Source organism: Mustela nivalis (genome assembly GCF_964662115.1).
Source record: "Mustela nivalis genome assembly, chromosome: 11".
Classification (NCBI taxonomy): Eukaryota; Metazoa; Chordata; class Mammalia; order Carnivora; family Mustelidae; genus Mustela; species Mustela nivalis.
The window spans coordinates 1,401,524-1,427,186 of NC_139030.1; the positions used below are offsets into that span (position 1 = coordinate 1,401,524).

General features: G+C 35.9%; 1 protein-coding gene across 2 annotated transcripts in view; it reads left to right on the forward strand.

Moving 5' to 3' along the window:
- The window catches only part of UGGT1 (UDP-glucose glycoprotein glucosyltransferase 1), a 135,093-nt gene that overhangs the window by 38,655 nt on the left and 70,775 nt on the right, over positions 1-25,663 (forward strand). For both annotated transcript variants that reach the window (XM_082690328.1, XM_082690327.1), the window contains exons 12-18: positions 3,125-3,216; positions 4,783-4,933; positions 6,818-6,937; positions 8,589-8,674; positions 13,529-13,664; positions 15,902-16,033; positions 22,576-22,740. In XM_082690328.1, the coding sequence (XP_082546454.1) occupies positions 3,125-3,216; positions 4,783-4,933; positions 6,818-6,937; positions 8,589-8,674; positions 13,529-13,664; positions 15,902-16,033; positions 22,576-22,740 (882 nt within the window). The remainder of the gene's footprint in view (positions 1-3,124; positions 3,217-4,782; positions 4,934-6,817; positions 6,938-8,588; positions 8,675-13,528; positions 13,665-15,901; positions 16,034-22,575; positions 22,741-25,663) is intronic.

The following is a 25,663-nucleotide window of genomic DNA, read 5'->3' on the forward strand; positions in this document are numbered from 1 at the left end:
TTTGGGATGAATATTCCCCAAACCAGGGACTTTAGCATTGTAATGCAGCTGAGGATGTAGAGCGCTCTCTGATTCATCTGCACAGTTATCATTCATTATCCTCAAACGTTTCTTTTTCAGTTCCAGCAATTTTTTAGTTTCTAAAAGATGAAATTGACAGAACCTTTTAGGAGTTTCTGAGTTCAGTATGTCATTCCTGAGTTTGGCGGGTCAAGGGAGACAGTTTGAAGGCAATTGGTTCTTGGAATTTTGGTTTCTATTGTGGTTATTGCGAAATCTGAGCCCTTGGTATGAGATCTGTTTTTTCTTTCCAGAATCATTCAGGATCTTTTCTTTGTCCCTGTAATCTGATATTTCACAGTGCTGTACCTTTTAAGAAAATCTCTGTACTATTGGGTGGATGGTGGCCCCTCCAAATCTGGAAAATAATTTACTATAGTTTTGCGAAATTTGCTCGAATTATTTCTTTTCCTCATTCCCTCTGCTTTCTCTCTTTTGTTTCCCGGGACTTCTTCATTTTTAAGGTATTGCGCCTCATCCACCAGTTTGTTCTAATTAAAAAATACATATTATTTCCTATTTTCTAATTCTTTTATATTTTATTTTTAAACTTCCTGGGAAAGATTTTCAACTCCTTTGTTGGTATTTTTCCTTTATCTTTTAAATCTTTAATTAACAAAGGTTATTGTTTCTAGATTCTTTTTTTTTGTGGTGTTCTTAAATCTTTCTAAAGCTGTCAGTGATGCATGTGTATGTTTTCTTCTCTCTTGCATCATCTGTTTCCTCTTAAGTTAACTTTCTTTTTGTCCTCTTAAGTTGACTTTTCTTTTTGGTCTCTTGTCCTTAATGTTAGAGGCTTTCCTTACTTGCTTTGTGATCCACTGCTCTTATTGAAGAGAATGAGGCAGTAAAGAGCTGATGGAAAGCCTTAAGGATGAGACTTTTTGACTATAGGTTCTCCTGGTATGGCCATTTCCTAATTCATCCCAGTGTCAGTATCCTGATACCTTTGCTCTTGTGCTGTAAAGCCTCCAGAAAAGGATCTTCAAATCTTCTGCCTGGAGGGTGAAGTCTGGCTGCTTGCCTGGTAGAAGCCCAGTAGGAAGAACATTTGGGATATTTTTGCTCTGTTCCCGGTTTTCAATATGGGATCCCTGCCCTCAGTTGTGCTTCATTTTCCCACTTCCCAGATTCTTTCTTTCACTCTTCCCAGGGAATGAGACTTCATTTTTCTGGAGTAGAGGGCGTCATTACAGTAGTTACCTTACTGTATGAAATCAGCAAGGGAGTCTGAGGGCTCTTATCTTTAAAAAGCTGTTCATCAGAAATAATTTTTTAGTCTAGTGATTGCCCCCTCACACATGTGTTCTTTGTGCTGTCAATTCTTGAGCATTTTGAGTTTCACAGGATAACTTGTGGTTTCTATTGTCATTTCCCACTGTTAGTCTGGCATTCAGCTTTCTTGGGCTTACTAAGACAGTTGCTACACATGCATTTTCTTTCTACCTTCTCAAAATTAATTTTCCTTTTACATTTTTGTTCTCTTTGTTGTTGTGGATTTATATTACAGTCCCTTTTTAGAAAACTGACATTTCAGCAGAGTTTCACGAGGGAAACTTAAGTTCGATCTACTGTCTTTACCCCAGAGTTTTTAAATCTTTACATATGAGATATTAATTAATTAAATAGGTCTGAGGAATAAGTAAAACAAATTTCTCTCAAATATTTACTAAGTTGAAGAAACCTTATTAATAGTTTATATTTACCTTGTTTTTTTATTTCCACAATAACAATGCCAATATTATCTGATTTTTATGGCTTCTTTCCCTCACTAGAGAACAAAACATTAAATTGTATAGACTGTAGTACTTCCTGGACTCTTTGGTTTTTTTTTCTTTTTATTAAATATTTTGTTAAAGTATAAAATACAAAAGTATACAACACAAGCAAAAGTGTGTACAAACCCTCAATCTTTTGTGTGATGAATTTTCACAGAGTGAACTTTACTCTGTTACCAGCACCCAGATCTTTAAATAGGTATGAGTAGTTGAGTTTAGCAGCTCAGAATTAGTCTTTCTTATGGTCAGGGGATGGACATGGAGTTTTTTCTTTCCCATGTAAGAAATTCCAATTCTGAATTGATGTAACTCTCCATTTTCCCCTTATTTTAATTGCAATTTAATCCTTGCAGGGCAAAGAAGTAAAAGCTGTGTCTTCCTCATTGTTTTATGCTTTACCCATGCAATACTGGACCTTAAAGTTTATTTCTCTTAGTCTGCTGATTATTGGGAAATGAAGGGAGCTCAGTAGTCCCTGTCCTTCTTCCAGCCTTGTGAGAACTAAGGGTTTAAGTTCTGTCGCTAGTATCTGAGTAGTTTCTTCCCTTTGCTGTATGGATTAGCTCCCTGTAGTGTGAAATATGAGTAGTAGTCCCAGTTTCCTTGGGAGGAAAGAATAATTAAATGGAAAGATAGAAGTCAACAGAAGCTACAGCATAGCATCGAAGCACTGTGTCTGATGGGTCAGGCAAGTCTGAAGGGTTGCAGGGACTGCACAGTCACCTGTGGGTCAGGGAGTCACTGTCTCAGGGAGCAGCTGTTGAAGGGCCCTTGGAAACCAGGTCTTGGACAGCTAGGTTGCACGTGGGAACTGTCCTCAGGGACAATTTCTCAATTTCCTAGTGTGCATTAGTTTGAAGGTTTAAGGGAGGTGTGGGGTTTTGAAACCCTTTTAGATTAGATCCCTGGAGTTCATCAAGAAGGCACAGCTGTTAGTGACTGCTGATCACCACCAGGAAATAGTAATAGAAGTCCTTTTTTATGAAAAGTGACTCTCAGCACTTGGCTTATTCAACCAATCTCCCTCCTTCTCCTTCCCCTGACATAGGAAACAGTTATATTAATCGTAGTTGGAAGGAGGAAGGGAGGAGAGGTATATTTCATATGAACTAGCAGTTTCATTACAATGCAGTAAATACTAAGAATGGTCTATGGGAGTACATAAAAGGAAATCTTAAGGATTAGGGTTTCCTATAATAAATAAGAGGATGCAACATTTGTACATATAATAGAGTCAGAAACATTCTCCTTGTTCCATAACAAATTTTTTTTTTCTAATATTTTAGTATTTCAAGGGAACTTTAGGATTACAGCCTGGAGATTCTGCGCTGTTCATCAATGGACTTCATATTGATTTAGATACACAGGATATATTCAGGTATGGATAATATTTTTTATTCACGGAAAGGTTATATAATGGTAGCTCCTTATAGTATGTTCAGATTGTCCTACTTGAGGTGGCATGTTGCAAAGCCTAATGGCTTACCAAGTGCCTGAGTCATGAGTGGATGACTGGGATGAAGATGATAATACTGTAATTTGTTATCATAATGTATATTCAAGGCCTTGGACATTGAAGGTCTAAGTATCTTTTGAGGATGCCCTTTTAGAGTTATAGTTTTCCACTTATCCATAAAAAAGAGAGAGTGTGAACAGGTTCTTTTACTTCTGGAAACTGTGTGAAGTAAGTTTATCCAAAATGCTGCCTCTGCATCCCGTGTCTCAGAAAGTGTTCCATTTTACATATATTATTTAAATATCTAGGGACACTTGGGTGGCACAGTTGGCTAGGTGGCTGACTACTGGTTTCTGCTCAGATCATGATCTCAGTTGTAGTTTCAGGGTTATGAGATTGAGCCCCACATGGAATCAGCTTGGGTTTCACTTTCCTTCTTCCTTTGTCCCTCCCTTGCTTACTCTCTCCTTTCTCTCTCAAATGGATAATACATCTTACCCACCCCCCCAAAAAAGTATCTATCCTTTTGTGTTGCTAAAATGTGGTTCAGGACTAACTTGTTCTAAATTGGCCTTATGAATTTTGAGGGTGGGTGGATAGGTTAGAATTCAGATTTTGTCCTTGGAATTAAGATTGACACAGTTGACACTGTGGCTTCGTAATAGTAAAAACAAAAGCTACTGCTGATGCTTTAGAAGAACCAGTTCCCACAATAAGATATTTTTCACATTAATTATTTTAATTGAGCTCTTACTGCTTTTCAGAGCTGATAAAAAGTTTGTAAAATTGATGTGGATGCTTTAAAAAGATTGCCCAGATTTGTAATTTTCCTTAAGTAAAAAAGATACTCATATCTCTTTAATTTTTCAGAGTTTACAAATTGATTATTTAAATAGTTTTAAGTGATACACAGATAAAAATACTAAGTAAAGGAAAATCTTCATCCTGGCTTCTTATTTCTTATTTCTTTTTCCTCCTCATCTTTTCTACCTTCTGTAGCAAACTTTTACATTGGGTATAAATTCTTCCAGACCTTTTATTGTGTTTGTGTATATATGCACCTTGTAGATTGACACTGATGTTGTAACCTATGTTAAATCTATATAATGTAGTTATTTTTTAAAATAAATTTTAATTATGAGATAATTGTAGATTTATATAGAAATAATACAGAGACATTACCATAGTGTTTTTTAAAACATGCAGTGTAAAAAACACTGAGGATTATTCATCCTCAAATTGTGTGTTAATATTTAGAGATAATTTTATACCTGATAGATACATTGATAAATATATATAAGAAGAAAGTCCTACCTACTTCATTCTATATATTTTGACAAGATGAAACAAGGGTAAGACCTCCCTTTTTTGATTTCTCTGCTAGTTTGAACAAGGCATTGAGTTTGAATTGGTAAAATTTTTTCATGGTGAGTTTTTTTTTTTTTAAACTTTTTCTACTAAATACCATATTTCCCCCCCGTCCCCCAGTCTGTTTGATGTATTGAGGAATGAAGCTCGTGTAATGGAGGGTCTGCATAGACTGGGAATAGAAGGCCTTTCTCTGCATAATGTTTTGAAATTGAACATCCAGCCCTCTGAGGCCGACTATGCTGTAGACATCCGGAGTTCTGCTATTTCAGTAGGTATTCTGTTGGAGTGTCCAAGGGGCATTCTGGCCAGGCATTTTATCATGGTTTTCTCATTTGTGTTTTGTGAGAGGTAAGTTATTTCTGCTGTCCCTTATATTGGCATCATAAAGTGATTTACAACAGCTGCTTATTTGGGATTCTGTATATATAATAAAGTTGTCTCTTAAGTCCTCCAAAAACTTGAATTACTATGTCTAATGTGATTAAGATAATGATTTTTCCAGTTTTGTATCCCCGTAGGATTTGACTGAGCATCTCTTGGGAAAAAGAGTGCTAAGTTTGTATTTTCTCTGTTGCGTACAAGTTCTATGTGATTTTTGTGTTATGTTTTTTGGCCAGTATCCTTCTTTAAAAGAATGTTGGTTATTTTGTATGTAAAGAATTTATATAGATTAATATCTGCTGTATTGATATCTCTGAGCCTTTATCTCCTTGTGTGGACAAAGCAAGATTGGTGTTACAGATGTGCCTGGCACACCCTTGGCCTTCCTGTCCTTTTTTTCTTGGTTATTGTACTGCATTTATTGTAGGGAATTTTTTTCAAAAGAAAATTATATAGAAGGTAGATGATCATTATTTGTGTTCTCCCTAGGTAATGTAGTTGTTATTTTGATATTCTGTCATTTCTTTTCTTATTAAAAACATCTTTAATTACAAAAGTAAAATTACAAAGAGTAAAGAGATTAGTATAATTAATAACAGTATAGCGCATCACCATACTTAGTGCATGTTAACATTTAATCATTTTGTGTCAGATCTTGTTTTTCTTGGAAGAAAACTCATGTTTCTGTCTAAGTCCTCTTTCACTTTCACCCCTTTCCTCTCTGCAGATGATTCCTCTTTGGAAGTAGAGGTGCATTCCTCCTGTCCCTTACTTTATTACTTTATTTCCTATTGTATGTTTTGAAAATTTGAAAAATGCCATAGCTGTGTCCTTCGTCAGTTTCCTTGTTACTCAACAATTTTGTCAGGACTCACCTAGTTTGACCCATACAGATCTATTTTATCCTGTCATGTTTTAATTTTGCTTATTTAAAAAAAAAAGATCTTTTGTACAATCACAGTTTAAAAGTCAGGACATACAAAAGGGTATGTCATCATACCCATACGTTATCACCAGTTTTTCTCCCTAAAGTAACAGGCACTATCAATTACTTGTGTATCTTTCCAGAAATACTCTGTTTATAGGAAAAGGTAATATCCACAGACTTTGCCACTTTGCCCTTTTTGTAGAAATGTTACATACTGTTTACTTACTGCTCCCTTTATGGAATTAAGTTGTATCCAGTTTTTTGCTGTCATAAGTAGTACTGCAGTACTGTATCTTTTTGTACCTCTCTCTTTGTGCATACATGTGAGAATTCATTTGGGGTGGATACCAAGAACTAGAGTACTTTTCTAAAGTGACTGTTTGGATGAGTTCTAATTGCTCTATACCCTTGCCTATTCTTGGATAATGACAAACTTTAAAATTTTTTTCAGTTTAAGGAGTGTGAAGTTTCACTGTGGTTTTAGTTTCTAATTCTCAAATTACTAGTGAAGATGTAGTACATCTTTCATGTGTTAATTGCCCTATTGAATTTCCTCTGTAAATTTCTTCATATCCATAGCTTATTTTCATTTCTCATATGTTACAAACCTTTTTTAATAGATATGTTAGTTTTCTATACATATAGCCTTGCTACTAGTCCTTTATTGATTTTGTAGGTTGCAAATATCTTCTGTTCTGTGGCTTGTGTTGTAGTCACTCATTTTATCTTTGTATTTTTGAAAATGGTCTTTCCCATGTGATTCTTCTTAAAACCATTTCAAGTCTTACTGTTATTTTGGGTAATTTCACTAATAGTGACTAAAGTGTGCTATTCTTTTCCTAGTGGATCAACAACTTGGAGGTTGACAGCAGATATAATTCATGGCCTTCTAGTTTACAAGAATTGCTTCGACCCACCTTTCCTGGTGTTATCCGGCAGATTAGGAAAAACTTGCATAACATGGTGAGTAAAACTACTTATTGTCTGGTGATGAGCTCTGTTTCTCCCTTGCCTTCCCCTCTACCTTTCAGCCATATCTAGACCATTCATTTCTCTCCTGTACTAGCTGCTTCTCCCACCACTATGACTACTAAATATGTTCTTCTTCTACTTCCATATTCAAACTGAAGGGTTTTTAAATGTCTTGATCATGTGTAATTCTGTGAGATGTCACAGTAGCAATAATGTCTCCATCAGCTTGTAAAGAAATGTTCCTTATCCTTAACCTGAAAGTTTAGACAGTGTTGTTTTAGTTTTTTAAGATTTGTTCATTTTAGAGAGAGAGCATGCCAGTGAATGAGCATGCAGGCAAGAGTTGGGGGAGGGGCAGAGGGAGAAGGAGGGAGAGACAATCTTGAGCAGATTCTGCACTGAGCATGCAGCCTGATATGGGGCTTGATCTTATGACCCTGAAATCACAACCTGAGCTGAAATCAAGAGTCAGACACTTAACCGATTGCACAACCCAGGTACCCCTTATTTGAATATGCTGCTACTCTTTTCCTTTAATATCTTAATCTCTAAAATTTAAATAAATCTTTCTGTGAGCTCCTACTTGTTACTTCTTATTTCATTGCTTTAGTTGGCCCTCTTTTTCCCCCTCATTTCTTCCTTTTCTACCATTTGCTCTTAAAGGGATTGGGGGGCCAGTCTCTTCCCCAGAACATGCAAGGGAAACTGTCCTCTGAACTCACCACACTCTTGAAACCATTTTTTCCCTTTACAGCCAGAATTTCATTTTTTAAAAATATTTTATTTATTTATTTATTTGACAGAGAGAGAGAGCACACAAATAGGCAGAGCAGCAGGCAGAGGGTGAGGGAGAAGCAGGCTCCACAGAGCAGGGAGCCTGATGCAGGGCTTAATCCCAGAGCCCTTGTATCATGATCTGAGCTGAAGGTACAGACTTAACCAACTGAGACATCCAGGCACCCTTCATTCAGATATATATCTGAGCTTTATTAAATGGGATTATGTATGTATTTAAAGCACATCATGAGACCTTAATACATGATAGCTATTATGATCTAAAAATTGAGTTCTAAATGAAGTCTTAATATGGAGATGTTTAGAAATGAATACACAGAAAAGATAATCTCTGTTTTCTAAGGTAGAAGAATTCATAAAACTTGGACTTTTTTAGGTGTAGTAAAACTATTGGTGTTAGTAATCTGGAACACAGTTTCCATGTTATTAGCAGAACATCATGAGGAAATCACTTCACCTTTTAGTACCACATTCTTTTGAACATTAAGGAGGGAAACTGCTGTTTGCATAACTCTTCTTTGGGGCGTTCAAGAGTTGCTAGAGGGGAGCCTTGGTGGCTCAGTTGTAAAGTGCCTGCCTTTGGCTCAGGTCATGATCCCGGGGTCCTACGATCCTGCATCGGGTTCCTTGCTTGGTGGGAAGCCTGCTTCTCCCTCTCCCACTCCCCCTGCTTGTGTTCCTTCTCTAGCTGTGTTTCTCTCTGTCAAATACATAAAATCTTAAAAAAAAAAAAAAAGTTGTAGAAAAAGATTACCTTCAAGTAGTAAGAGTAACAACATTTTTATTGGCCCTGTGATATTTGAATAAATTTCATTTTATGTGTTCCCTTCCCCCTTCCCCTTTACAGGTTTTCATAGTTGATCCTGCTCATGAGACCACAGCAGAGTTGATGAACACAGCTGAGATGTTCCTCAGTAATCATATACCACTAAGGTAACACTGGTATTGATTGAATGATATATATCTAATTAGCTGAGGTTTTGTCATTTATAAATGCAAGTCCGGTACTACTGTATAATTAATATTTGGATCATTAATGGCAGTTTTATCTTTTGTTTAAGTATGAAGCACTATCTTTTGGGGTAGAAAATTTGATTCTCAATGAATAAAAGCTTACCACCATTGAATTATTAACAAATAGCTATGTAAAAATAGATTGTGGTCTCAGCTTGCTTCCCAGTAAAAGGGACTTTTCCCAGGTAAGTGTCCACATCACAAATCCCATTTCCTCTTTCACTGGAGATAAAGAGCTTTGCCAATAGCTTTTTTAGACTGTCAAGGAGTAAATGTACATACAGCTTTTTTTGTTTTTTTTTAAGATTTTTATTTATTTGACAGATCACAAGTAGGCAGAGAGAGAGGGGGAAGCAGGCTTCCTGCTGAGCAAAGAGCCCAATACGGGCTTGATCCCAAGACCCTGAGATCATATCCTGAGCCAAAGGCAGAGGCTTAACCCACTGAGCTACCCAGGCACCCCTACATGCAGCTTTTTGTAGTCACAGGCACTCTTTGTCTTGTTTGCATTGCCAAATCTACCAACAACGTACTTGAACAGCTGGGTTTTTCATTGTGTGTTTTTTTTTTTTTAAAGATTTTTTTATTTATTTGACAGAGAGAGATCACAAGTAGAGAGAGAGAGAAAGGAGCAAGCTCCCTGCCTAGCAGAGAGCCCGATGTGGGACTCGATCCCAGGATCCTGAGATCATGACCTGAGCCGAAGGCAGAGGCCCAACCCACTGAGCCACCCAGGCAGCCCTCATTGTGTTTTTTTTAAGAACAATGTTTTAATGCTTTACAAATACATGCTAAGATATTTTCACTCACTTTAAAAAAGATTTTATTTGTTTATCTGAGAGAGAGAGTGAGAGCGATCACAAGCAAGGGGGAAGGGTAGAAGGAGAAGTAGACTCCCTGCTGAGCAGGGAGCCTGATGTGGAACTTGATCCCAGAACCCTGAGATCCTGACCTGAGCTGAAGGTAGATACCTAACCCACTGAGCTACCCAGGTGTCCATTTTCTCTTATATTCTGAATAATGTTGAATTCCTAGAAAACAGGAAAATAGAAAAGAAGTCTAGCTAACAAGTATTGTATGTTCTGTACCCCGAACTGATCTAAATGCTGTGGTTAGTATTAAAGCTGCATTTCTACCTTCTTGGAGAAAATACTGTGCATACTTTCAGACATTTTAAGGAAAATATATGATCCGATGATAGGTTATGTCCTAGTCATAGTGCTTTAGAATTTCAGGAAAGCAAAAGATTATGAACTAACATATTTGGGAGTGACAAAGGCTTCATGGAACAGTTGGGTATTAGTTAAGCTTTGAAGAAAATAGAGGATTTTTATTGATGGAAAAGTAGAGATTTTGTTTAGTGAAAATTTTCATGTAAAACACGAATATCCCCTAGTTTGATGGAGGACTAATCTACAGGATTGCAGCCAGGGCTGTATTTTGATGAAAGGGGAAATAACACAGAAGTTGGCCCATGGTTCAGGATGGGCAGTAAGGAAATATTTTTTGAATTTCATTGAGGGACAAGAAGAGAAAATATGGTTTTCACATTGTGAAGGTAGGTGAGAAGACATTTAACTCATACAGTTGAGAGGCATGTTGGCACACCTAGTTGGTGGAGAGACCCAAGGCAGACTGGCTATTGTTTTAGTCTTTCTTTCGCTTGATATGGTACACTAGGGTGTTTACAGGGGCTGAAGAAAGAAGGGAACAAATCTGGGAGATTCCCTAGTGGTACTTGGTGAGAGACTGGGCCTGAGAGAAACAGAAGTCTGAAGGAGCTTAGCTAACAGAAAAACTCTGATGCCTTTTCTAGAAACCGGAAATGTGGAAAGGGGAATTCCTTTGTGAGGAGATACTTAGCTCTTATTTTTGTCTTCATAAGAATAGCACTCAGGTCATTTCTGCCTGGAACCTACTCATATGATTTCTATTATGTGTGATTTTAAAAAACACAAATTTTATCCATAAACAAATCCTCTTGCTACCACATCTACATAGAACATACTTTCCACATACCTCAGGAGAGCATGATGTTTGATATGTATCTTTTTATATTTTCTTCTATTTTTAGGCTTTACCTCTTTATTTTTTTAATTAATAGACTTTGTATTTTTTTTTTTTTTTAAAGATTTTATTTATTTATTTGGCAGAGATCACAAGTAGGCAGAGAGGCAGACAGAGAGAGAGAGGAGGAAGCAGGCTCCCTTCCGAGCAGAGAGCCCGATGCGGGACTCGATCCCAGGACCCCGAGATCATGACCTGAGCCGAAGGCAGCGGCTTAACCCGCTGAGCCACCCAGGCGCCCCAGACTTTGTATTTTTTAGAGCACTGTTAATTCACCCCTATTGATGCATTATTATTAACTAAAGTTCATAGTTTACATTAGGGTTCATTGTTTGCATTGTATAGTCTGTGGGTTTTGACAAATATGTAATGACATGTTTCCACCATCACACAATCCTACAGGATCATTTCACTCTCCTCCACGCCCCCCACCTGTGTATCCTTCCCTTTCAACTGCTGACAACCACTGGTTTCCGTACTGTCTCCATTGTTTTGCCCTTTCCAGACTCGTGATAGATATATATATCTACCTATATATAGGTAGATATAATTAATAGACTTTGTATTTTTTTTTTGTATTTTTTTTTGTATTTTTTTTTTAAAGATTTTATATATAGGTATATATATATAGGTATATATATATATAGGTAGATATATATATCTATATCTATCTATATATATATATATTAGATTAGATATATATTAGATTGTCTTTTTTTTCCATTTAGTATATATATATATAGGTATATATATATATAGGTAGATATATATATCTATATCTACCTATATATATATATATTAGATTAGATATATATATATTAGATTAGATATATAGGTAGATTAGATATATATTAGATTGTCTTTTTTTTCCATTTAGTAGTAGGCTTTTAAAATTTTATGTCTTTTTAGGCTTGATAGGCCATTTCATCACCAAATAATATTCCATAATATAGATGTACTCTAGTATTTGTTGTTGTTGTTTTTAAATCCAGTACCTATTGGTAAATATCTTAGTTGCTTCCAAGATTGAACAATTATAAATAAAGTTACTGTAAACATCTGTGTGTAGATTTTTGTATGGACATAAGTTTTCAGCTCATTTGGGTATATACCAAGGGGCATGATTGCTTTAGCTTATGGCGTAAGTGTTTTGTTTTGTAAGAAATTGCCATACTGTCTTCCAAGTGGTTCTAGTATTTTGGATTCTTACCAGCAATAAGTATGAGTTCCTGTTGCTCCATGTTCTCTCCAGAATTTGGTGTTGTCAGTGTTTTGGATTTTAGCCATTCTAATAGATGTGTAGTGGTTTTAATTTGAAATTCCCTAATTAAAAGATGTTGAGCATCTTTTAAAAAAAATTTTTTTTTTTTGGCTTATTTACCAACTCTGTGCCTTGTTGCTGAGGTACCAGTTCAGACTTTTTGCCCATTTTAAACTTTTTGTTGTTGAGTTTTAAGAGTTCTTTGTATATTTTGGATATCTGTCTTTATCATGTATGTGTTTCTCAGTTTGTCACAGGTTTTCTGCCAGTCTGTGGCTTGTTGTCATTCTCTTAATGGTGTCTTTCACAGAGCATAAGTCCCAATTTCAGTGAAGTTTAGCTCATGCTTTTTTTTGGTCATGGATCATATTTTTGCTTGTTAGATCTAGTAAGTCACTGCCCAGCCCAAGATCACCTAAATTTTCTGTTTTCTTTCCTAGGAATTTTATAGTTCTGTGTTTTACATTCATGTTTATGATCCATTTTGAGTTAATTTTCGTGAGAGGTATAAGGTCTCTGCCTAGATTTGTTTTTTTACATTATAGATATCCAGTTTCGTCACCATTTGTTAAAAAGATTGTCCATTCTCAGTTGAATTGGTTTTGCTCCAATATGTAGGCTAGTGACTTCTGTATTGGCCAGTGCAAGTTTTTTGCCCCTCCTCCCCCCCTTTTTTGCCCAATTTGTAGATGTGTAATGGTATCTTTTTGTGGTTCGTTCTTTTAATTTAATTTAAATTTTTAAGTGTGATAAACATTAACCTTGGGGCACCTGGGTGGCTCAGTGGTTAAATCCTCTGCCTTCGGCTCAGGTCATGATCTCAGGGTCCTGGGATCGAGCCCCACATTGGGCTCTCTGCTCAGCGGGGAACCTGCTTCCTCCCCTCTCTCTGCCTGCATCTCTGCCTACTTGTGATCTCTGCCTGTCAAATAAATAAATAAAATCTTAAAAAATAAATAAACATTAACCTTGGTTGTAGCTTTTTGCCAACAGATAATAGTACACATTTTTAGGTTTTCCATTTACCAATGATTTTTATCTTGCCTATGTTAATTTCAAAATCTACCCTCCCCTTTTTATATATTTCCACATTCTGAAAATGTTTGCTTCCCCCAAATTTTGCTTAAAAACAACAAAATCTTCATCTAAAACTATAGTAAAACACTTCATGTCAATAAAGGCCTTTCACCATGTGGAAACAGTGTGCTTTAACAGTTGAAAAGTCTAAGCCACTTTTGGGAACCTGTTTTTCTGTTCTGTAAGTGATGAATGCCTTTGCCAACTGTGTTAGAGTAGGGTGTGAACTGTGCTTTTCAGTAGAGGAAGTTTTCAGGAGAGGAGGTTACAATATGTGAGTGGGATACAGGGATGCCATTCTTTTTAACCAGTCGCATTTTTGAGAAAAGTTTCTACTTTTTCTTTTTCCCCTTCCCTCTCTCCCCTAGAATTGGTTTAATCTTTGTGGTTAATGACTCTGAAGATGTTGATGGGATGCAAGATGCTGGAGTGGCTATTCTGAGAGCATATAATTATGTTGCTCAAGAAGTGGATAATTATCATGCCTTCCAAACTCTGATACATGTATGTTTTCAATCAAAATGGTGAATAATTTTCTTAATTTAACTTACTCTAAGAAACAGTATGAATTAAGAGGATTTTATATTTCTGTAAAGAGAAAAAGCTTGATGAATTATTCTCTTAACCTTTATGTTTTATATTTAAAGAGTTGCTTTTACTGATTTACTGATGTTATTAGTAAATTGCTGTGATTTCAGCTACTATTCCTTAGTCCCACTAATGTACGTTAGCCTTCTCCCTTTTGATGACTTGAAATCACGAATTAATTTTTGTTTTTGTAAATGTGATGTTCTCTGCTTGTTTAAAAAAATGTTTGCTTTTTTTCCTTTGAAGGTGTGTATGATATTTTCATTTAATTAATATTCAAATAATAAATTCTTACTGTTTTCCCCATATTTTTTACCTTGGGAACTGAAATTCCCTGAGTTTTATATATACTTAAGATACTTTCTCAAGTTCAAACAAGGGACTCTCTTGTTTTCTTTTTTCTATTTTTGAATATAAAAAATTTGTAAATAACAGCTCTTTTTCTTATTAAAATGGTGGCATTTTAAAAGTTAAAATGTTCATTTATTTGGCTAGCAGCTATTAAAGACTTAACATTTGCCAGACCTGGTACTAACTGTAAAGGATACAAAGAAGAGTAAGACTTCACCCCAGTCCTCAAAGACCTTACAGTCTAGTGGGGGACATGTCTTGTGCGTGCGGATGGTTAATGCAATGTGGGAAGCACAGTCAACTGTGGCAGCACTAGGACCTCACTCCATTATTGTGGAGTGGGATGTTATCCCAGCTGAGTGTAGGAGGAAAAATAGGAGTCATTTGAACAATTGCTGCAAATCAGAAGTAGTGATTCCCTTTGTCCATATGTTTGAGCAGAGCTGAGAGGGGAACGTAGTTATTGAGGCCATCTGTCCAGGCAGTGAGTGTCCAGTGTGCAGAGGTTAAACTCCAGTTAAAAACATCATTCTGATGTTTTTATGTTTATCCATTATTCTGATGGATGTATGCAGACGGGTCTGATGGAGGGTAAAGACAGTATCAGGGTTAGTGGTTGCTGAGCTGTTGCTGGGATCTCTGTGAGAGATGATGGTGAAAGATGGTTAGCAATAGGGCTTAGAGAAAGAAATAAGTTCAGGAAAAGATGCTGAGGATGCATTTTAAAGTCTATTTTTAAAAGTTGTTCCCCCACCCCCACAGCTGTGTATATGAATATACAAATACTCATATTATATGTATATGAGTTTTCATTTTTTCAAACTTCTTTTTGTGATAGCAAAAACATTGTTCATTGTAAAAATCCTTAAAAATAATATTAAAGTGTATGGATTTAAAATTTCTCTCTTTCCCTTAACTAATCCTGCTTCTTAAAGGCAGCCACTAATAGAAGGTTGTCTTATAACCTTCTAGGTATTGAACTATATATAGACACAGTTGTATTGTTACTTTTTTATATCTGCTTTTTATTTATTTATTTTTATTTATTTTTTATTTATTTGACAGAGAGAGTGAGAGATGGAATACAAGCAGGGGGAGTGGGAGAGGGAGAAGCAGGCTTCCTGTTGAGCAGGAAGCCAGATGTGGGGCTCGATCCCAGAACCCTGGGATCATGACGTGAGCTGAAGGCAGATGCTTGATGGGTGACAACCCAGGTGCCTCTATATCTGCTTTTTAAAAAACAATGATTTTGCCATACATATTTTATAACTTTCTGCCCCTAAATACAATGGCCATGAATTCTAATTTCAAAGAGTATGTAAAGGTATTCAGATTTTTTAAAAATTGACAGATTTTTGCATTTGGGACTTAATGTGAGTATGAACTGATTGGGTCATTTTAAGAATATGTAGTTTCGGGCGCCTGGGTGGCTCAGTGGGTTAAGCCGCTGCCTTCAGCTCAGGTCATGATCTCAGGGTCCTGGGATCGAGCCCCACATCGGGCTCTGCTCAGCGGGGAGCCTGCTGCCTCCTTTCTATCTCTGCCTGCCTCTCTGCCTACTTGTAATCTCTCTCTGTCAAATAAATAAATAAAATCTTTAAATTAAAAAAGAATATGTAGTTTCTCATATAAGGAAGTGTCTTATGGAATTATTTGAAAAAGGGAGAATTGCTAACATGTTCCATTTCACCTTTCAAGAAAAATAGCCATGTTTTCCCTCTATATTCAGAAATCTTTTGTAATAAACATTCTGAAATCTGGATTTAAAAGTGTGTTTGTTTGCCTGATTTTTCTTTCTTCAGATATATAATAAAGTAAGGACTGGAGAAAAAGTAAAAGTTGAGCATGTGGTCAGTGTCCTAGAGAAGAAGTATCCATATGTTGAAGTGAATAGCATTTTGGGGATTGACTCTGCTTATGATCAGAATCGGAAGGTAAGAAATTCTTTGGCACTTCTCATTGGACCACAATGCTATGCTTTCCTTACCTCCCTTTTTTGGGGAGTTGATTAGAAAGGGTAGTGGTGGTTAAAGTATTTAGGTACATAGCATTTAACAATTTAAAAACCAGGTTACTTTTCTGTGTTTGTGAATGTAGTTTATATTCAGTTTTGTAATGATATTACTGATTTTTAGCTGGCATATTAACTATTAAATTGAAAAACAAATTTCTTCTACACAGTGCAGTGGTTGTACTTGTGTGGTGTATGTTCCACATAAAAACCATTAGAAATGTGTGATGTATGCTTGCCAGGATATGACTTACCATACTGATGTTGTTTAGGCTAAAGAAAAAAATACAGTAAGGGGTGCCTGGGTGGCTCAGTGGGTTAAAGCCTCTGCCCTGGGCTCAGGTCCTCACTCCATTATTGGGCTCTCTGCTCAGTGGGGAGCCTGCTTCCTCCACTGTCTCTCTGCCTGCCTCTCTGCTGACTTGTAATCTCTGTCAAATAAATAAAAATCTTGAAAAAAAATTACAGTAAGAAATGTAATAAGCAGAATGGCAAAGTGTGGTAGTAAGGATGTAGGGAAATATTTACAATTTTTATTTAAAGATAATACTGTTAAATACAGTAAAAGGACCTTTATCTGTTATAAGCAAGAGCAAAGTAGTCATTTGAATATAAATGGTCAGGCAAGGAATCTAAATACATTTCTGAGACATTTTAATTTAAAACAAAAGTATATTTATGATTTTTTTTTTACTTTTAAGTGAAGGAAATGTTTCTTCATTGTTCAGTCTCGTTAGGTTGTATGTTTTTAGAAATGTATCCATTTCTTCTCGGTTACCCATTTTTTGGTGTATAAATTGTTCATTGTTCATATAAGTCTCATGATTCTTTGCGTTTCTGCGGTGTCAGTTGTAACGTCTCCTGTTTTTAAAATTTTTTAATTTTTTAATTTTTTGTTATGTTATGCTAGTCACCATACGGTACATCATAGTTTTTGATGTAGTGTTCCAAGATTTCAGTGTTTATGCATAACACCCAGTGGTCCATGCAATACATGCCCTGCTTAATACCCATCACCGGGCTAACCCATTCCCCCATGCACCTCCACTCTAAAACTCTAGTTTGTTTCTCAGAGTCCACAGTCTCTCATAGTTAATCTCCCCCTTTGATTTCCTCTTTCATCCTCCCCTTCCTTTTCCTAATGTCCTCCATGCTATTCCTTATGTTCCACAAGTAAGTGAAACCATGTGATAATTGACTTTCTCTGCTTGACTTCTTTCAGTCAGCATAATCTCCTCCAGTCCCATCCATGCTGATGCAAAATTTGGGTATTCATCCTTTCTGATGGCTGAGTAATATTCCATTGTATATATGGACCACATCTTCTTTATCCATTTGTCTGTTGAAGGGCATCTCAGCTCTTTCCACCATTTGATTATTGTGGACATTGCTGCTATGAACATTGGGGTGCATATGGCCCTTCTTTTCACTACATCTGTATCTTTGCAGTAAACACCCAGTAGTGCAATCACTGGGTCATAGGGTAGCTCTATTTTTAATTTTTTGAGGAACGTCCGCACTGTTTTCCAAAGTGGCTGCACCAACTTGCATTCCCACCAGCAGTGTGAGAAGGTTCCCCTTTCTCCACATCCTCTCCAACACTTGTTATTTCTTGTCTTGTTAATTTTAGCTATTCTAACTGGTGTAAGGTGGTATTTTTTGATTTGAATTTCCATGATGGCTAATGATGAACACTTTTTCATTGTCTGTTAGCCATTTGTTTGTCTTCTTTGGAGAAGTGTCTGCTCATGTCTTATGCCCATTTTTTAACTCAATTATTTGTTTTTTGGGTATTGAGTTTGAGAAGTTCTTTATAGATCTTGGATATTAGCCCTTTGTCTCTAATGTCATTTGCAAATATCTTCTCCCATTTCATGGGTTGCCTCTTCATTTTGTTGACTGTTCTCTTTGCTGTGCAGAAGCTTTTAATCTTGATGAAGTCCCGAAAGTTCATTTTCACTTTTGTTTCCTTTGCCTTTGAAGATGTGTCTTTAAAGAAGTTGCTGTGGCAGATGTCGAAGAGGTTACTGCCTATATTATCTAGGATTTTGATGGATTCCTGTCTCACATTGAGGTCTTTCATCCATTTTGAGTTTATTTTTGTGTATGATGTAAGAGAATGGTTGAGTTTCATTCTTCTGTATATAGCTGTCCAGTTTTCCCAGCACCATTTATTGAAGAGACTGTCTTTTTTCCTTTGGATATTTTTTCCTACTTTGTTGAAGATTATTTGACCATAGAGTTGAAGGTCCATATCTGGGCTCTGTTCCACTGGTCTGTGTGTCTGTTTTTATGCCAGTACTGTGCTGTCTTGGTGATTACAGCTTTGTAATAAAGTTTGAAATCCAGCAACGTGATGCCCTCAGCTTTGTTTTTCTTTTTCAACATTTCCTTGGCAAATTCGGGTTTCATACAAATTTTAGGATTGTTTGCTGCAGCACTTTGAAAAATGCTGATGGTATTTTGATCAGGATGGTGTTGAAAGTATAGATTGCTCTGGGCAGCATAGACATTTTAACGATGTTTATTCTTCTGATCCATGAACATGGAATGTTTTTCGATCTTTTTGTGTCTTCTTCAATTTCTTTCATGAGTGTTTTGTAGTTCCTTAAGTATAGATCCTTTACCTCTTTGGTTAGGTTTATTCCAAAGGATCTTACAGTTTTTGGTGCTATAGTAAATGGAATCAGTTCTGTAATATCCCTCTCTGCAGTTTCATTGCTAGTGTATAAGAAGGCAACTAATTTCTGTGCTTTAATTTTGTATCCTGCCGTATTACTGAATTGCTGTATGAGTTTTAGTAATTTGGGAGGGGAGTCTTTTGGGTGTTCCACATAAAGTGTCATGTCATCTGCGAAAAGAGAAAGTTTGACTTCTTTGCCAATTTGAATACCTTTTATTTCTTTTTGTCTGATTGCTGTTGCTAGGACTTATAGTACTATGTTGAACAATAGTGGGGAGAGTTGGCATCCTTGTCATATTCCTGATCTTAAGGGAAAGGCTCTCAGCTTTTCCCCATTGAGAATGATATTTACTGTGGGCTTTTCATAGATGGGTTTTGATAAGGTGAAATTTAGGAATGTTCCCTCTATCCCTACACTCTGAAGAGTATTAATCAGGAAAGGTGCTGTATTTTGTCAAATGCTTTTTCTGCATCAATTGAGAGGAGAGGATCATATTGTTCGTGTCTCTTCTTTTGTGTGTCCTATCACATTGAATGATTTGTGAATGTTGAACCACCCTGGCATCCCAGGGATAAATCCTACCTGGTTATTACAGATAATCTTTTTAATGTACTGTTGGATCCTGTTAGCTAGGATCTCTTTGAGAATCTTGGCATCCATATTCATCTGGGATATTGGTCTGAAATCTCCTTTTTGATGGGGTCTTTGCCTGGTTTGGGGATCAACGTGATGCTAGCCTCATAGAAAGAGCCTGAAAGCTTTCCTTCTGTTTCTGTTTTTTGAAACAGCTTCAGGAGAAAGGTATTAATTCTTCTTTGAATGTTTGGTAGAATTCCCCAGGGAATCCATCAGGTCCTGAACTCTTGTTTTTTGAGAGGTTTTTAATCACTACTTCAATCTCATTACTAGTTACTGGTCTATTCAGGTTGTCAGTTTCTTCTTATTTCAGTCTTGGAAGTTTATAGATTTCCAGGAAGGCATCCATTTCTTCTAGGTTGGTTAACTTACTGGCATATAGCTGTTGATAATAATTTCTGATGATTGTTTCTATTTCCTTGATGTTAGTTTTGATCTCTCCCCTTTCATTCATAATTTTACTTATTTATTTTTTAAAAATTGTATTTATTTATTTGACAGAGAGAGGTCACAAGTAGGCAGAGAGGCAGGCAGAGAGAGGGGGAGAAGCAGGCTCCTCACCAAGCAGGGAGCCTGATGTGGGGCTTGATCCCAGGACCCTGGGATCATGACCTGAGCAGAGGCTTTAATCCACTGAGTCACCCACATGCCCCTCATTCATAAGTTTATTAATTTGGTTCCTTTCTCTTTTCTTTTGGATTAGTCTAGACAGTAGTTTATCAATCTTATTAATTCTTGCAAAGAACCAGCTTCTAGTTTCATTGATGTGTTCTACTGTATCTCTGGTTTCTTATTCATTGATCTCTGCTCTAATTTAATTATCTCCCTTCTTGTGTGTGAGGTAGGCTTAACCTATTGTTGATTGTCCAGTTCTTTAAGATGTAAAGAGAGTTTGTATACTTGGTATTTTTCAGTTTTTTTGAGTGAGGCTTGGGTGGCTATGTATTTCCCTCTTAGGACTGCTTTTGCCATATCCCACAGGTTTTGGGCTGATGTGTTTTCATTCTCAGTGGTTTCCATGAATCGTTAAGTTCTTCTTTGATTTCCTGCTTGACCCAAACATTATTTTTTTAAAGATTTTTATTTATTTTATCTGACAGAGAGAGCCAGAGAGCACAAGCTGAGGGAATGGTAGAGGGAGAGGGAGAAACAAGACTTTACAGTGAGCAGAATTCTGTATATTTTATTTGTAAATCTGAAGCTATGATATCCTCTGTGTATGATATTTGAAAGTTGTAATTATTCGTACTATGCTGTACAATTAAAGTAGAATTTTTAAACTGAAGAAAATGTAGTCTGATAGGTATATATTTACATTTTTCAAGCTAGTGTGATAATGATATTTAAGAGAAGTCCTGACTTACACACATAGACATTTTGCTTTTGGCATGTTAACTCTTGTGTCCTTATTAATTTCAGTTATCATATGTGAGTAGGTCATTCATAAGACCTTGCCTGTAATTATTAAGGTTTTTAATTTGCTTACAGCTAACATTTTTAGTTATCATTGAAGAAATTCTCATGTAATTTTTAAGTTTAGCTTTTTGGTAATTAGGCTGCATTCTATTAATTGGTCTGGTAAGATATTTACAGTTTGTAAGAAAGAAAAGTATATATAATCAAAACACCTCCCTCCCACTCCTCATTTTCACTCAGTTGCCATTTCCAGAGAAAACCAGTTTTATTTCTTACTGTCACTTAGGAGTTACAATGTGGGTTTTGTTTTGTTTTGTTGGGGGGGATAATTTTTAAAACTCAAGTGTATTAAAATTGAGTTTTTAATGAATGTCTTTGAAATAGTTAAAACATCAAAGAACAAAATTAACATGGTAAGAATTTTAGAAGTGCAAATTTTAAAAGTGTAAACTATGATATGTAGAAATGACAGAAATCAACATAGAAGGCCTTTCTGCCTGTGCCATGTCTTTGTCCATCTGTTAAGTTTGTACCATTAGTTACTAGTGGGGCTAGATTGGATTAGAAATGAAGTAGTCTGTTGCTGTTGATGATTGTTAGTTACTCAATTGAACTACTTTTCTATTTATATATATATAAATATATATTCTGGTATTTTCAGAAAGTATTAGTTAAAAGATGTTCAACAAGAATGTTTTAAGGAATCCTTTTTACATCTTGGGTAGTAATGTAGATTTTACTTTGACAAATTAATCTTGGTTTGTGGTTGATGTCTGGGGCAATGTACCTTTATACTGACCACCAGAGAAGAGTATTCATCTTAGCTATATTTACCTTTTGGTTGGCCTGGCATTTCCCTGCTAAGGAACCTTTTTTGTCTTGGAGAAGGAAAAAGATGGGGCTTAGTATATTATAGAGCAATTTTGAAGCACTGTTTTCCCACCAGCCTTGTTTTGTTTCCTAAAAGTGTAATTTCTATGTTAGTGATAGGGATCTTTTAAAATTAGAGTGGGGTGTAAATATTTTATCTCAGACTATCTGCTCAGAAGCACTCATAATTGATGGCAGTCTGTCATTTTGCGGCCTATTATGGTAGCCTCTAGCCAGATGTGGCTTTTAAAATGAAAATTAATTAATTTCAAGTGCTCAGTAGTTACATGTGGTTAGTGGCTCCTGCATTGGACAGCAAGATAGAATATCTCCATGTTTGTTTAAAGGTCTGTTATATGTAATTAAAGTTTGGTAGCCTGGGCAGCTTAAAATTACCCTCATCCCCAAATCTGTTACTAATTTTGAAGCTTTTTCTGTTTTTTTAAAAGATATTTTATTTATTTATTTGACAGAGAGATCACAAGTAGGCAGAGAGGCAGGCAGAGAGAAAGGGGGAAGCAGGCTCCCTGCTGAGCAGAGAGCCCGATGTGGGGCTTGATCCCAGGACCCTGAGATCATGACATGAGCCGAAGGCAGAGGCTTAACCCACTGAGCCACCCAGGCGCCCCAAGGTTTTTCTGTTTTTACAAAAACTCAGTTATTAGTTTCAAATTACCCAGTAGGATATTAATTATGTCTCTTCTGATATTTCTTTAAAGGCATTTCTTCACTTATTTCTTGGTGACTGTATTTCTTTTAATTTTACTTTTCTTGTTAGCACATGTATGTATGAAAAATATGCTTCGTTCCATTTGTCTCATGAAGGATTAAAAAATGTTTGTGGTTCCTTGTGTTTCAGGAAGCAAGAGGCTACTATGAGCAGACTGGGGTTGGTCCACTGCCTGTTATTCTGTTCAACGGAATGCCCTTTGAAAAGGAACAGTTAGATCCTGATGAATTAGAAACCATCACAATGCATAAAATCCTGGAGACCACAACCTTCTTCCAAAGAGCAGTGTATTTGGTGAGTGGTATTTCAAGAGTGATTTTGAAAGAGAATGGTTTGCTTATGTTTTTGTAGGCTTTGTAGGAAGCAATAATATTCTTTAAGTATTACTGTTTTTTAGACACCACTTGTAATTGGCTTGCAGATTCTCAGCAAGTTGTGCTAATAATGAAAATATCCGTAAGAATTTCTGTGCATTGTATTTGAAATAGTTTATTGTTGTCAAGATTAAATGTTTAAATGTTTATTTAAAAAATTCTAAAGGATTTAGCATTTTTAAGAGACATTTCTACTTATAAGGAATTTTGACTTAGGGAAGACTATTATTATATACAAATATTTCATATATATATATATATATATAAATATATGTAGTTACTGTTGAGACATAATTCACATGCTGTAAAACTCAGCCTTTTAAAGTGGACAGTTCAGTGTATTTAGTGTATACACAAAATTTATGCAAGTATAACCTCTGTCTAATGTTAGAACATTATCATCTCCCCTAAAATGCAACGCCCTGTAGCATTCACTCTGCATTTACTTCTACCCTAGACCCTGGGAACTACAAATCTATATTCTCTATCTCTGGATTTGCCTATTTAGGACACTTAATATACAATATGTGGTCTTATGTATCTGATTTCTTTCACTTAGTGTAATGTTTTCAAGGTTATTCTTGTAGGAGCATGTGTCAGCACTTCATATCTTCTTCCTTTTTTTTTTTTTTTTTTGTAAAGATTTAATTTATTTATTTAATAGAGAGAGAGAGAGAGAGAGAGGGAGATCACAAGTAGTCAGAGAGAGAGGGCGAAGCAGGCTCCCTGCTGAGCAGAGAGCCTGATGTGGGGCTTGATCCCCGAACCACTGGGATCATGACCTTAGCTGAAGGCAGAGGCTTAACCCACTGAGCCACCCAGGCGCCCCAGTACTTCATTTCTTTTAATGGCTAAATAATAGTTCCTTGAATGGATATACCACATTTTTAAAATCCATTCATCAGTTGATGCAAATTTAGGTTTCTACTTTGTGGCTGCTATGAGTAATGCTGCTATAAACAATCATGTACAAGTTTCTGTGTAGACATGTGTTCTCCGTTATCTTGTGTGTATACCTAGGAAGGATATTATTGCCTGTTCAGTAATTCTATTTTTAACAGGCTGTTTTCCAAAGTGGCTGTACCATTATACATTGCTACTTGCAATGTATGCAGGTTCTACTTTCTCCACATTCTGCCAACACTTGATACTGTCTATCTTTTTGATTATAACCACATTCTGCCAACACTTGATACTGTCTATCTTTTTGATTACTATCTCATTGTGGTTTTGACCTGCATTACTCAAACATGAATAATGTTGAGCATTGTTTCCTGTGCTTATTGACCATTTATATCTCTTTTTGAGAGTTGTCTATTAAAATTATTTGCCTGTGTTTAGTTGGGTTACTTGTTTTGTTATTGTGAGTTCTTTACGTATTCTCGGTACTAATCCCTTATATGTAGGATTTGTCAGTATTTTTCTGATATCATGGTGTGTCTTTTTACTTTCTTGGTGGTCAGTCTTTTAAAGGACAGGTGCTTTATATTTTGATTAAGTCCAATTTACTTTTTTTCTTTTGTTGCTTGTAGTATTTTTACCATATGTACAAAATTATTGTTTAATTCTAGGTTATGAAGGTTTATATCTATATTTTCTTCTGAGCATTTTATAGTTTTTTCTCTTTAACATTTAGTTCTTTGATGTATTTTCAGTTAGTTTTTGTATATCGTGTATGGTAGGAGTCCACATTTTTTTTCTCATACCAGTTTGGCATGCCACTGAATGTCTTTTGGGATATTCAGTTGTCCCAGTACTATTTATTGAAAAGAATGCTCTTCTCCCATTAAAGCATCATGGCATGCTTATAAAAAATAAGTTGACCATTAATGTATAGGTTTATTTTTGGACTGCCCATTGTTTTCCTTTTGCCTATATATTTATTCTTATGTAAGTATCTCACAGTCTTGATTACTATTGTTATCGTGTGAGTTTTCCGACTTTGGGTTTTTCTTTTCTCTTTTCTTTTTTTTTTAAAGAATTTGTTTATTTATTTATTTCACAGACAGAGATCACAAGCAGGCAGAGAGGCAGGCAGAGAGAGGAGGAAGCAAGCTCCCTGCTGAGCAGACTGATACGGGGCTCGATCCCAGGACCCCGGGATCATGACCTGAGCTGAAAGCAGAGGCTTTAACCCACCAAGCCACCCAGGCGCCCCTCTTTTTTCTTTTTTTAAAGATTGTTTGGCTGATCTGTGTCCCCTTCATTTTCATATGAATTTTAAGATTAGTTTGTCAGTATCTGCAAAAAAGGACAACTGGCTTTCAGTAGAAATTGCACTCTATCTGTAGATTAATTTGGGGAGTATTGATATCTTAGCAATATTGAATTTTCTAACCCATGAAACCAGGATTTGTTTCCATTTATTTAGGTCTTGTTATTCTTTTAGTGATGTTTTATCGTTTCCAGTGAAGGAGTCTTACACTTCTTTCATTAAATTTGTTAGTATTTTGTTCTTTTTGATGCTATTATAAATGGAATTATTTCCTTAATTTACTTTTGGATAGTTCGTTAATAGTGAATAGAAATACAGTTGATTTTTGCATATTGATCTTATATGCTGCAATTTGTTGAACTTGTTTTATTAGTTCTAAAGCTTTTTAAAAAAAATTCTATATAGAAAATATTGTCATCTTACAGATGACAAAAGCGTGTCATCTATAATTAGAGATTGTTTTGATTCTTCCTTTTCAATCTGGATGTCTTTATCTCTTTTTTATTTTTTCTTTTCTTGTCTCATTGCCTGTCTAGAACTTCCAAGTACCATGCTCAATAGAAGTAGTGTGAATAACACCCTTGTTTTGTTTTCAGTCTTAGGGGGAAAAGCTTTAGTCTTTCACCTA